Source organism: Physella acuta, unplaced genomic scaffold (assembly GCF_028476545.2).
Source record: "Physella acuta isolate Inbredline_101_S28 unplaced genomic scaffold, ASM2847654v3 ptg001400l, whole genome shotgun sequence".
In the NCBI taxonomy this organism is placed as follows: Eukaryota; Metazoa; Mollusca; class Gastropoda; family Physidae; genus Physella; species Physella acuta.
The window spans coordinates 49,835-63,701 of NW_026732915.1; the positions used below are offsets into that span (position 1 = coordinate 49,835).

The 13,867-nt window shown below is 39.4% G+C and overlaps 1 protein-coding gene across 2 annotated transcripts; it reads left to right on the forward strand.

Moving 5' to 3' along the window:
• Window positions 1–113: 113 nt before the first annotated feature.
• LOC131927426 (uncharacterized) lies at window positions 114–13,577 on the forward strand. Of its 2 annotated transcripts, XM_059283125.1 has the most exons (8): window positions 114–230; window positions 964–1,169; window positions 2,242–2,385; window positions 6,673–6,819; window positions 9,014–9,954; window positions 10,714–10,937; window positions 12,173–12,339; window positions 13,392–13,577. In XM_059283125.1, the coding sequence occupies exons 2-8, from the start codon at window positions 986–988 to the stop codon at window positions 13,541–13,543; spliced, it is 1,959 nt and encodes a 652-aa protein (XP_059139108.1). In that variant the 5' UTR covers window positions 114–230; window positions 964–985; the 3' UTR covers window positions 13,544–13,577. The 2 variants fall into 2 exon arrangements, with proteins under 2 accessions (XP_059139108.1, XP_059139109.1); XM_059283126.1 differs by lacking the exon at window positions 114–230 and having other exon boundaries at window positions 1,139–1,169; window positions 2,259–2,385.
• Window positions 13,578–13,867: the final 290 nt, after the last annotated feature.

The window sequence follows — 13,867 nt, forward strand, 5'->3', positions numbered from 1 at the left end:
ACCGGGCATATACAGTGAAGTCACTCACTGTGACAATACGTCATTTGTTATGCTAATGACTCATTGATTAATTTGCTCTTAGCCAAGCTGTCCTAAATAACAATGAGTTGTATCGAAGAGTATGTTACATGAGTAACGCGATTCTTGTACAGTCAGCTTAGGTGTGATGTTCGCAATAAATCCTCACCGAAACACATTTATAGTTTGGTGTAGAGCATGATTACATAAAGGTAAGTTGGGTGATTTATTTACTCACATACTAAATTTTCCGACATCTGTCACGCCTAAATGTTGATATCCGATGCGGACCGCACCTTTTAACCCGCCTTATGACGCTACTCTGTTTACTTAAAAAAACAAATTAAATGTAAGACTGTAACATTTTTACAAAACTACATAATAATATCGTATAAATACACAATCATGACGTATAAAATGTAGGCCTAAAAAATATTTATATTATTTAAAATCCTCCTTCTTAAGTAGCAGTTAAATTTCTTGATACATGTTCTTCTTATATGTTTTAATGATTGATTTTAAATTGTGATGTATACACACAACAAAAGGAACAAACCCATTTTGAAATTTAAAAAGAAACGTGAGAAAAAACCCGTTATATTCTAAAACGATTTCGAATGCAGACTAAAAACAAACTTTAAAAAATGATATATTGAGTTGTCACCAAAAATTTTTGAGATAAATTTATACATGGGAAAAATATTAAAATTAAGTTAAGCTACAATATTAGACAACAATCACACAGACAGGTATTCGGACATTGTTACACTTTAAAAAAAAAACCCAACAAAAACGTTATCGAAGTTTGAATATATTTTATATTAATAACATTTTGATTACTCCAAACAAATCATAAAATAGAACTCATATTTAGTAATTCTATGTTTTAAAAAGGAGAATTTCAATAATTCGCGTTCTTTTAGAAATTCTAACACCTCCGTTTAGATAGCATAGGCTACACAAAGCAATGGCCAAGTCCCTTGACATCAAAGCCACCGAATACCAAAAGGACACAACAGAATACGAGGACAACAAGATGGCCGACCGGGACCAAAAAGTACACCTATTGGCAACAACTGAGAAAACAGATAACAGATTATCATCTGCTGGATATCCGGTGGATACAGGATATGCATGGGTTGTCATGATAGGTGAGATTTGTTTTAGCTGAAAGATATGAAATACGGAGGGGATGGGGTGAGTTATTTTTATGTGAGGTAAAGCAGAGGGATGAGACCCAGTGGCGTAGCCAGGATCGTCTCAAAGGGGGGGGGTTCCAATTTTTTCCCGGGGACAAACTTTCGATTTGCACCCCCTCATACTTTATATATATATATATATATACCGAGGGGTCTATGGGGGGGGGGGGTATGACCCCCTCCCTACCCCCCCCCCTGCCTACGGCACTGATGAGACCAGCGGCAGAGCGCCAGACGGTTAATAAGAAAGTCTCCAGTTCGAATCCTAGTTCAAGATAGTCCCTGAAGCATCCTTAACCCACGCTAAGGAAAGTAAAGACGACTTTTTTTCCTTTTTCGAACCTGATGGTCCATGGGGCAAGTGAAATAGAGTTCACTTGTTTCTCTGACCTCGGCTTATGAAGCGATAAAGTGGTGAGCACTATGTCCAGCCGAAGTTACTTTCACTAACGTGAGTTAGGTAACCATCGGATCTGGGTAGACTTAAGGACGTTCTACTGATTTGAACCCTGATTTGAAATCGAGATATATCAGTCGAGCGCTCTACTGCTATGCAACACTGTCCTCTAATAGAGATGAGCCTTATTTTGCTTTATAGAAATAAGACATCACACTCTGACCAAAAAAAAAAAAAAAGATGACTGGTATTTACTTATCAATTCTTTGACTTAGTAGCTCTTCAGCCGCGTTTTTAAAAAAAAAAAATCTTATTAAATCATGCCTCGTTTTTTTTTTATTCTTATTAAATCCAGCCTCGTTTTTTAAAATTCTTATTAAATCCAGCCTCGTTTTATTTATTCTTATTAAATTCAGCCTCGTTTTTTTTTAAATTCTTATTAAATGTAGCCTCGTTTTTTTTTATTCTTATTAAATCCGGCCTCGTTTTTAAAAAATTCTTATTGAATTCAGCCTCGTTTTTTTATTCTTATTAAATCCAGCCTCGTTTTTTGTTATTTTTATTAAACCCAGCTTTGTTTTATTTATTCTGATTAAATTCAGCTCTTTTTTTAAAAATTAAATCCAGCCTCGTTTTGCGTGCAGTGTTTGCTGGTTGGCTACAGGAAATCAGAGGGCGTGGTTTTCGTGGCATATCAGTCCAAATTTGGATCAAGTGCTTCATTGACGTCACTAGTTGGTTGCATAATGGAAGGAGTGAGCAGTCTGTCTTGTAAGTCATCCATTCGAACTAGTCTGTACTGACTGATAATAAATCGAAAAGGTTGAGGGGGGAGCAGAGGCGTATCGACCCCTCCCGGCGCACGGGGACAAACTTTCGATTTGCACCCCTCCCTCAAACTTTCGATTTGCACCCCCCCTCGAACTTTTCATTTGCACCCCCCTCAAACTTTCAATTTGGCGCCCCCCCCCTAAGGTCGGCGCCCGGGGACATATGTCCCCCCCAGAGGCGTATCCAGGTTTTCGTTGTAGGGGGAGCGAAATGAGCAAAAAAAGGCGCCGAATTTTTAACACGTTCTATGTACGTGTATTAAATACATATATATAAATATATATATATATATATTTATATATACATATATAATTACTGGCTGTATGTCATTACTTCGCTATGATGTAAAATAAATTGTAGGTAGCACTTGAAGAAATAAGAAAAAAAAACACAATGTAGGCCGACAAAACAAAAAATGTATCAATCTAAACAATATATATATACACTACAACCAAAAACAATAAACGCAATACAATCTGTTTTGTAATTCTTGTAAAAAAAATTTACATAATAATTCCTGGGACATTAATTTAGACAAGCGAAATAAGGGAAATAATCCCGCTCTTAATATAAAAATGTATATATCTACATATTTATTTATAAATGTCAAAACAAATCAAATCAATAATTACTTTAGAATGTAATAAAGTTGTTTAACAATATTCGTGTTGACAATTTTTTTTGTCTACAATCAGAATTAAATATATCGTCATCATAAATGCTAAAGTATTACAGCATAATGAAACTTTTTAAAATCAGAGTTGGTATAAAAACACGCTTTAAAATAAAATAGAAAAACATTTTGAATAGCAGCTGACATTTAATTTACATTTAACAAAAATGTCGGTCTTTTAGTTCAGATCATACATCTTTTAATTAACTACTGCTTTTTGTGTTCTTTAAACATCATTTTTTAACATAGTGATCGGGTATGGGTTAGATCACTGTATTGATCACACACCTTTTTACTGGTAAATGCAAAAACAGTATTCACAGAGTTTCACCTGTTTCAAAAGCTATGATTCAGGCGGCAAGGTACTTTGGTAAAACGTTACGCGTTTTCCCAAATGTACTAACAGATCACTTCGGGATTAGTTGGGGGGGGGGGGGGTCAACTTCATTCACCACTGTCCGGTAACTTTAGGTCAATTATCCAACCCAGTGTATACCTAGGTGTGACATTAATGTCGCTCTACACAATTGTGGTGGTGAGGTATGTGTGTGTGTGGGGTGTGAGTGGGGGATGGGGGGGGATAACCAACTCAGAGTGAACATAGCGTCAGTTTTTAGATGACTGTTATAAAGATACATATTCAATTACACATATATACTGATTCAGAAATAGATTTAAATAAGTAGCAGTGGTATTATGACAATATTTTTTTTACAGAGGGGTCCATGGGGCGATGGGGGTTGTAATTGTTTCATTTAATTTGTAATCGTAATCACTATCGCCCAAACTGTCATAATACTACTACTTCATCGTGATGAGGTTGTTGACCTTGTCAAATTTTCCCCACCACTACGCAGTTTTCCCATAAGTAAATTTAAATAGAGGTGCCACATCAGTTGTATTTGTGTCTGTATTGTAATTTTTAAAATTAATTACACGATTAAAACTGTATATATAAAGTAATTATGTGTGAAGATTTATGTATAATATTTTCTAGATCAATTATTCTTAAGCAAATACATTATACAGTTGCCTTAAACTTAACACCCCTCTTGCCCAGTTGTACTACCCGTAGAGGTTTTTTAAAATTGCAATGCATCGTAATGGTTATTTTTAGAATGACAAACTTGATACAGCTGTTAATACGTGTTGTAAACGTAGACGCTACTAGACTAGTACAATTCTGCTTAATTGCTGCATGAAAAGAAATCTTGTGATTTACATAGATGTGCCGACCAAAAATAATTTTTTAACAAAAATGATTGTTTAAAACTTTGAGTTTAAAAAGTTTCCAAAAAAGGCGCCACTTTGCTGAAAATGGCCAGAGGGGGAGCGGCCGCTCCCCCTGCTCCCCCCCTGCGTACGCTACTGGTCCCCCCCCTCGCTACGCCTCTGGGGGGGAGGGAACGCTAAGTAAGCCACAGTTCCTACTAGGCGGGGATTGAGGGGAGGGGAGGTGTCGTATCAGTCGTGACACAAAAGAAAAATCGTAACAATTACTTCAAAACAAAATTGTATCCTGAAATAGATATGGAAGAGTGGTGATACCAAACCGTAAGAGCGGAATTGTTGTAGGGACGTCACAATCAGTAACCACATCGAGTGACACCCCCCTAGTAACGCCACGGTTACTATTTATCGTTGATCTAAGACATTCTAAGTAATAGACAACCACACGTTTTAAAGTTTAAAATTATCTCCCTTAATTAATAGACAGACTATACGATTTTAAATTAAATATTATCTCCCTTTAATTATTACCACTTCGTTAAAAATACGAGATCATTTGGCAGTTATTATTAGCTCGTATATGAGGAGCTAACATAACTGCACGCATACAGAAACCTTTAACATACAGAATTCAGATATTTTTTGTCACTTTATGTAGTGATGGCTGAATCACTTGTCAAGATCAATAGAACACATTGAAGTCAACCTTATAATTACTACCTTTATGCTCTTCGTAATTAGCATAATAATGCTAACACATGTCACCGTCATTGTCAGCATATGGTTGCCGTGTGAATATTTGTGTTAACTAGTGACGGATGGTTGGTTAACATTATGTGTACTTTTGCATTCGTGTTAATGAAAGTAAGACAGGTGGCCATTTGCCAAGGGAGGTTACTCTAATTTTAAAAAGACAACGTGGTATCTTTCACAAATTATATTCAAACGGTGTAACAGTATTATTAAAACATAACCTGAGTATTTAATTCTTAAAGAGGTGAAAAATATAGGCTATATATTAATAACTATATATAGGCCTATGGGCCTAATAATACGCCTTTTTGAAAAAAAAATATAATTAATAGGCCCTACTACTTTTATACTACAATTATTACAGATACTAATATTGATTAAAATACAATTTAATATGGATTGTTGAAAGAAAAGTAGATATTCTTTAAAAAATAACTGTATTACAATCGATACAATATATTAATACTCTACTTACGCTTCAAGGGCTATTAAATTGAAAGGGAGATAATGCATGATAATTAATAAAAATGGTACATAACTCAACAAAATGTATTAGTATGTTTTAAATGTTTTTTTAAAAAATATTCCTACTTATAATTCACTTACAAAATCTAAATAATTATTAAAATTATTCATTTTAATAAAATACAAGGTAATCGTTTGAAAATTTTATAAATTGCTTTTAAAATCTACAATATATAACAAATATGCAGAAATTGAAAACCCATAATCTTTTTCACACCGTTAAAAGGGCTGGTTGCAATTTTTTTCTTCTTTCATTAACTCTGGTTTCTCTTCACAACGCGTAAATCTTTCGCCTTTTACTAATTAGATTGAAAATATGTATTTTTTGCCTTGTCGTAGGGTAATAAAGAATGTATGATTGGTATGATTGGTACCACATATGTCTTATTTGAGCATCCTCCACATAGTATATACATTGTAGCAGTTATTTCTTTATTTAGTACCAAATATTGTTCAACGTGTATTAAAATTAAAGCACATAGCGTTTTGACCAATAACTATTTTATAAATTATTTTTCTCAAACATGTATAACATTAAAATATATAGGCCTATTATTTACGTGTAACGGGTACCGACGGCTACGTAATAAGGGGGTCGTCCATAAAAGACGTCACACACGTAGAGGGGGGGGGGGAGGGGGGGTCCATAATTTTGTGACGGTGTGTGATGAGGGGGGAGGATGGGTGTTCAGATGGTGTGACGTCACACTTTAGAGTTATAAAAAAGCAATGTTTTAGGCGTTATTTCGTGTTTTAGAAAACGGTTTAAATAACTTATAATAGGAATTGATAAAAATACTCCATGTTGACAGAGTTTTTAGAAAGACATCGATGTTTTAAGAGAAATTCAACTGCAATTTTGAGGGGGGGGGGGGTTGTTGGCTGAGGTGTGACGTCATTTTAGTGGAGATTGTTTGGCTTTTTGTGACGATGTGTGACGGAGGAGAGGGGGGAGGTAAAAATCGTCAAAAAAGCGTGACGTCTTTTATGGATGACACCTAAGGATATGATCCAAATTAATGCTATGAAGTTTTATCCATCCTCAGCATTTTTCGTTATGAGGTATCTCATCAAAATTTGGAGTCCAAGGACGATCTCGTTGATTGGCTCGTTCTTCTTAACGGTGGGAGTAGCTGGTAACAGCCTAGCGATCCGCTATGAATATTTCTGCTTAACGGAAGGAGTTTGTTTCGGTAAGTCTTGAATTAACTAGACGAGTTGTGTTGTTTCTTATATTGATTAAATGCAGAGGCGTAGCGACGGGGGGGGGGGGGGGTGCGGACTGCACCGGGTGACACCATTTAGGGGGGTGACACCAAGGCAAAAAATAGTAAACTATATAGAGAAAAACTTGAGGGTGGATGCAAATCGAAAGTTTGAGGGGGGGGGGGGGGTGCAAATCCAAAATTTGAAAGTTTGTCCCCGGGAAGGGTCGCTACGCCTCTGGGGGGGGGGGGGAGTGACACCATTAAGTGCCGAACCGGGTGACACCCGACCTCACTACGCCACTGATTAAATGTATTGATAAGTGATCAACAGATATAAATTTATCGGAACCGTATGTTAGGTATGTAATGGTATACTAGGCTGGACCTGATGTTGACATATAGGCCTAGTATAATGCCCCTACTCTACTTCGCGGGGCCGCCAACTACAGCTCTCCAGAGTTCTCTGTCCTGCTGGAGTATGGGCCACCAACTACAGCTCTCCAGAGTTCTCTGTCCTGCTGGAGTATGGGCCACCAACTACAGCTCTCCAGAGTTCTCTGTCCTGCTGGAGTATGGGCCACCAACTACAGCTCTCCAGAGTTCTCTGTCCTGCTGGAGTATGGGCCACCAACTACAGCTCTCCAGAGTTCTCTGTCCTGCTGGAGTATGGGCCACCAACTACAGCTCTCCAGAGTTCTCTGTCCTGCTGGAGTATGGACCACCAACTACAGCTCTCCATAGTTCTTTGTCCTGCTGGAGTATGGGCCACCATCTACAGCTCTCCAGAGTTCTCTGTCCTGCTGGAGTATGGGCCACCAACTACAGCTCTCCAGGTTCTTTGTCTTGCTGGAGTATGGGCCGCCAACTACAGCTCTCCAGAGTTCTCTGTCCTTCTGGAGTATGGGCCGCCAACTACAGCTCTCCAGAGTTCTCTGTCCTTCTGGAGTATGGGCCGCCAACTACAGCTCTCCAGAGTTCTCTGTCTTGCTGGAGTATGGGCCACCAACTACAGCTCTCCAGAGTTCTTTGTCTTGCTGGAGTATGGGCCGCCAACTACAGCTCTCCAGAGTTCTCTGTCCTGCTGGAGTATGGGCCACCAACTACAGCTCTCCAGAGTTCTCTGTCCTGCTGGAGTATGGGCCACCAACTACAGCTCTCCAGAGTTCTCTGTCCTGCTGGAGTATGGGCCACCAACTACAGCTCTCCAGAGTTCTCTGTCTTGCTGGAGTATGGGCCACCAACTACAGCTCTCCAGAGTTCTTTGTCTTGCTGGAGTATGGGCCGCCAACTACAGCTCTCCAGAGTTCTCTGTCCTGCTGGAGTATGGGCCGCCAACTACAGCTCTCCAGAGAGCTCTGTTCTGCACTACGTAGTTTAGGGTTAATTTGTAACGCTGCTAAGTAATTTAATCTTTTCTTTGTACGCTGGCCGGGTGGTATCAAATTTGTTTATTGACGATTTTGCTTACTAACCGAACTTATACAAAACCTTGACCAAAAAGCTTGCCTTAAATAAACGTAAGCACAAAATTATTCCTAGCCTTAAAATCAACCTTAACTCTAGCTTAAATAGTAATAGCTCAAATAGTAATACTAACCCTAACTTTAACGGTTCCCTGAAAAATGCGCAAACGGAAAACTACGCAACGGAAAACTGCGCAACGGAAAACTGCGCAATCAGTAAATTACAAATACAAACTATATACTAATACACTATAATTTTGTCATATTTCATGGAAAAATGTTTATTTTGCTACAATCTACATGTGTTAATTCGTTTCTAATGTATATAAATGCTCAATTTTGAGGAAACAAAAATGCCATCGCGCACTGAGTTTCTTCCAGGCATCTCTTCGGTTAGGGGGGGGGGGCTCAGTGTTTCTTCCAGACTTTTTTTATCTGGGCGGTGGGGGGGGGGGGGCACTTGAAATTTTCGAGGGTGCGGACTAAAAATTTCAGGGGAGCGGACACTGTTAAAAGTATCTATTTTCTATATAATTTCCATTTCGTTCGGGGGGGGGGGGGGGGGGGGGGATGCTCCGAAAAAAGTATACCCCCCCCCCCCGAACGAACTGGAATTTATATAGGAAATATATACTTTTAACAGTGTCCGACCCCCCGGAAAATGTTGACCGCCCCCCCCCTCCGAAAACTAACAAAAATCCTTTCATTTTTTACAGGACTTGCCTACAGTATGTTGTATGGCCCAGCCTTCTATGTCGTCACGCAATACTTCGTGAAGCGTCGCCCCCTAGCGGTAACCTTCGCCTCGTGCGGCACAAGTTTGGGCGGGATTATCTTCCCTTTACTCATCAACCATCTGTTGGATAACTACGCGTTTTCAGGCGGCCTACTACTCACAGCGGGGGTTCTGATGCATTCGTTTGTGTTCAGTTCGCTATACACCCCCATCGACAACTACCCCCGTAAAAACACTTCTTATACTAATAACTACTCTACTATTCTAAATAACACAACTCTAAAAAAAGAACCCGATTTAACTTTATGTTGTTATAATCGAAATAATAATAAAACATTGAAACAGAGCGAAGACGTAGAAATGATTAAAATAAATAAAGATCCGGATTTTTACGAAAATCTCCGATCCAATCAGATTCAAGCACCACAGCTGCAAACTTCGTTGACGAATATTTCATCCAATCATTTAGTCACTAACTTAGCCAGTAAGACAAAACTAGAATCGTCGAATGGTTTTAATAAAAACACGACGCTAATATCCAACAGACAAGTCGATGATGATATCGAAGAAGAAATAACAAACGAGAAATCGATTACTGCGAGTCACACACACTACTTACCACCAAGTTGTGAGACCTCTAACGAGAAGGGAGATAACCAAAACAATTCACCAAAACAGAAATCACCTCCCTTGGATTCTTTATCCAACGTTTTAACTACACCACACGCATTGTCTGAAAATAAATTACCAGACGATGGAATGTTCGAGAAAGCTGTGAGTACGGACAAGACCTCGTCTATCAGAAGTAACGAGGTACCGGACACACAAGATGAATCATCGACCGCTGGTAAAAGCATGTTGATTAGGTCACTCAGCTTTTGGGCTCTGATTCTGTTTTATTTCTGTGCAATGGCGGGACACGTAAGTCAATTTTTGTTTTCAAATTTTTTTTTTGTTTATCGCTTTGTTTCCTAGATGACACTTCGGTCTATACACGCCTTGTTTCTAGCTTCTAATAACTGTACCTTGACGTGAGATACTTTTCATTTTAAGGCCTGTTGGATTCATCTTTTCCAATTTTGTTGTGACAAGACACATGGGACCGGCACAGAAAGCTCTCTCTACTTTTTTCGGTCTCCAACAATTTTCCTGGCAGCTCCCCAAGACAGTCCTGTCCAGAGTTTCTTTTAGTCGTCTCTCTGGGGGTCTGGGGGGGGGGGGGGGGCACAGTCACCCCCGAAGAACGTCTACTGACCCCCAGCCCCCCAAACGAAATAGAATTTATATAGAAAATATATACTTTTACCAGTGTCGCCCCCCCACCCAGACAAATTTCAAGTGCCCCCCCCCCCTTCTCCGGAGAAAAAATGTTTTAAAGAAACACTGGTCCTGTCTCTGCCAGCTGCTTCTTCGCCTTGCGCCACCACATCTCCCTTAGCCTTTTCTGCTTTCTTTTCCCTTGATTAAATGATTATATTCTTAATCTATAATCTTGTCTTAGTCGTTACCCGCCATTTTCCTCCCCGCCTTCACGAACAGACCCTCACCAATCTTACATTTTACTTCTCATCACCCAGGTCTATCTTGTGTATTGCCATCACTTTGGCCTTTTCTGCTTTCTTTTCCCTTGATGTGTGTAGGATTAAATTATAATATCCTTTATTTATAATCTTGTCTTAGTCGTTACCCGCCATTTTCCTCCCCGCCTTCACGAAAGAGCGGGGCTTCACGGCAGCAGACGGCGCGTTCTTCGCGTCCCTCATGAACGTCCTGGACATCCCGGCGCGCATCATAGGGGGCGTGGTTGTCAACTTCCGGCTACTCCGCCCCACCACCTTCTGCATCGGCCCCATGTTGGTGGTCGGCGTAGTGGGGAACCTCATGACTGTCTGTACAAGCTACGAGTGAGTAGATTTTTATATTGATATCGACCATGTTATCTCTAATCTGCGCAGCTACGCAGTAATAGGGCTGGTAAGTAGGTCACCAATCAGTTCTATGGCTCATGCAGGTTTTATTGAGCCGTAGAAATGGCTGGTGACCTACTTACCAGCCCTATTGTAAAACTGCCGCGCAGGCATTTTGTATACAGTGTTTCTTCCAGACTCTGGGGGTGCACTTGAAATTTTCGGGGGGGGGGGGGGGGACTAAAAAAAATTGTTTGGGGGGGGGGCACTGTTTAAAGTATTTATTTTCTATATAAATTCCATTTCGTCCGGAGGCGGTAGACTTTCTTCGGTTGGGCTCCTGCCCCCCCCCCCCCTTCCAGAAGAGATGCCTGGGAGAAACTCTGTTTGTAAAGTACAGATATCCTTGAATAAGACTTTTTAGTTCAACGCACAGAAAATATATTTGCACTTAAACTTTGACTGCTTAGTGGAAATGTATGTAGTATACGAAAATTATTATTAGTGAAAGGCACGAATTATATAATTATATAAAGTGGTAGTGCAAGGATTTATAATTTTGTTGTATTGTGTTATATTAGGCGTCATAGAGCTGCTGTCTAAAAATGACAATTGTAGGGCAGTTCTAGGGGAGGCGTGAAATGCTCATCAGAATGTTACATTTAATTGTATAAAAGCTACCCGTTCTTTCTATTCTTCTTCGCTGGTGTACATACATTAATGAAACCCAATTAAATAAACATTTACAAAAATATAATAATTTAATAATAATAATAATGAAATTGTTTCGAAACCTACTAATAAAGGTACATAAATACAAACAAGTATTCACTAAAACGGGGGACATAACTTATTTTTCTTCATAGTTTTTATTTTTATATAGAAGCGCATTTCCCAACACAATAAAGTATTACATGTCAACCTGTTATGCGTCATATAACTTCGATTTCAGCCTGCTTTTGTTTCTAAATTTGCTTCCATAGCCTTTTTCCAACCAAGAACTTAACTACAAGGCAGTAGTTGTTTAATTTTAGAGTTTTTTTCTTTCTCCTAAACGGGTTGCTAACGAGTATCATATTCAGGGGTTCGAACTAAGGATTTCTGTAGAGAGCAATCGCTCGCTTTCCTACCCGACCAGAAAGTCCCCAGTTTTTTTCCATGTGATGACAGACAGACTGACAGACAGACTAACAGACACTCACCAATCTTACATTTGACTTCTCATCACCCAGGTCTATCCTGTGTATGGCCATCACATACAGCCTGTGTCTTGGTAGTTTTTTCTCGATGCATACCTTGATCGCCATCGACGTTCTGGGATTGAAGAACTTTCCACCTGCCATTGCCGTTTACTACCTGACCATGGGCGTGGGATCTGCTCTGTCGTACCCCGTAGCAGGTAGCACCACTTGACATTCATTCCCAGAAATATGCGCAGCAGAAAAAAAATCCGCAACCAAAAATTGCGCTAACAGAAAAATGCGCAAATAGCAAATAATAATACACTTTCTTTTCATTTGTTTTAATTTTGTGCAAAAATGTTTTATTATGTTACAGTGTCGGCCACACGTGGCCAGCCTTTGCTTTCATCTTTAATTAAATTATTGATACAAAAACAACAATTCCCTTGCTCGCTTTTTGCCTGCGTAGATTTCGGTTGCGTACTTTTCCTGTGTAGCATTTGTTTGGGCGATTTTACAAGGCAGTTTTCGTAAATTGCATTACAAATTGATCAAAATACACAACGATTTTGTAAGAAATCAGTGTTTTAAAAAGTTTTAATTATTTTGATAAGGGTATAGGCTGAGTTGTGATGATGAGAATGTTGGGGTGGGGTGGGGGGGGGGAGTGGTTTGGCTTATTGCGACTTGAGTGATGTCGATTAAAAGATTGGGGGGTGGGAGGGGGGAGCAGGGGCGTAGCGAGGGGGGGGGGGGGCGGGGGGGGGGGGTGCGGACCGCACCGGGTGACACCATTTAGGGGGGTGACACCAAGGCAAAAAATAGCAAAATATATAGAGAAAAACTTGAGGGGGGTGCAAATCGAAAGTTCGAGGGGTGCAAATCGAAAACTTGAGGGGGAGGGTGCAAATCGAAAGTTCGAGGGGGGGGGGGGTGCAAATCGAAAATTTGAAAGTTTGTCCCCGGGAAGGGTCGCTACGCCTCTGGGGGGTGACACCATTAAGTGCCGCACCGGGTGACAACCGACCTCGCTACGCCACTGTTGGGGAGGGAGAGAAAAAAATCGTTAAATAACGTTTCGTCCATTTCGGACTCGTTAAAAAATATCTTAAAACAAGCCACTGGACCCATTTTAGTCTATACTTACAAGTATCTTAATGTAATTTTTAATATTTTATTTTTATCTATTTAGATTATTTTTTTCTAAAATTTATTTTTTTCCACATACAGAATTTCGCATACAATTATTTTTCAAATATCTTATTTTTAGGGTTACTAAAAGACCTTACGGGGACCTACAATAACAGCTTTCATTTTATTGGGTCGTTGAACATTGTTGCCGTCTTTGTGTTGGCCCTTGTCATACCGTACACAGAAAGCTATGACGTCAGACGCGGAGTGCTGTCGCCAAGGAAAGAATAGACCAATGTTTATCATTTTTCTTATACTTAATCGGATTATTTTATGCTTTTTAATGTAAATAAATAGTTTTTAAAGTATTTTATTTTTGTAAATATGTACACGTATTTTTTTCTAAATTTCGGTATTCAAAATTTTCATTTGGGGTCATCCATAAATGACGTCACACTTGTAGGGGGGAGGGGGGTCCGTAATTTTGTGATGATTTGTGTTGAGGAGGGGTAGGGGGGGGGGGGGGTTCAGATGTTGCGACGTCACATTTTTGCATTATAAAAAAGCAATGTTAGAAAACGAATTTTAGACGTTATTTCGCGTTTTAGATAACTG

Bases quoted from the DNA above. Each gene is read 5' to 3' on its own strand.
- LOC131927426 (XM_059283125.1), top strand. From the start codon at position 986: ATGGCCAAGTCCCTTGACATCAAAGCCACCGAATACCAAAAGGACACA. The intron at 1,170-2,241 runs GTGAGATTTGTT...AATTAAATCCAG, and splicing joins TGCATGGGTTGTCATGATAG to CCTCGTTTTGCGTGCAGTGT. The intron at 6,820-9,013 runs GTAAGTCTTGAA...CATTTTTTACAG, and splicing joins AACGGAAGGAGTTTGTTTCG to GACTTGCCTACAGTATGTTG.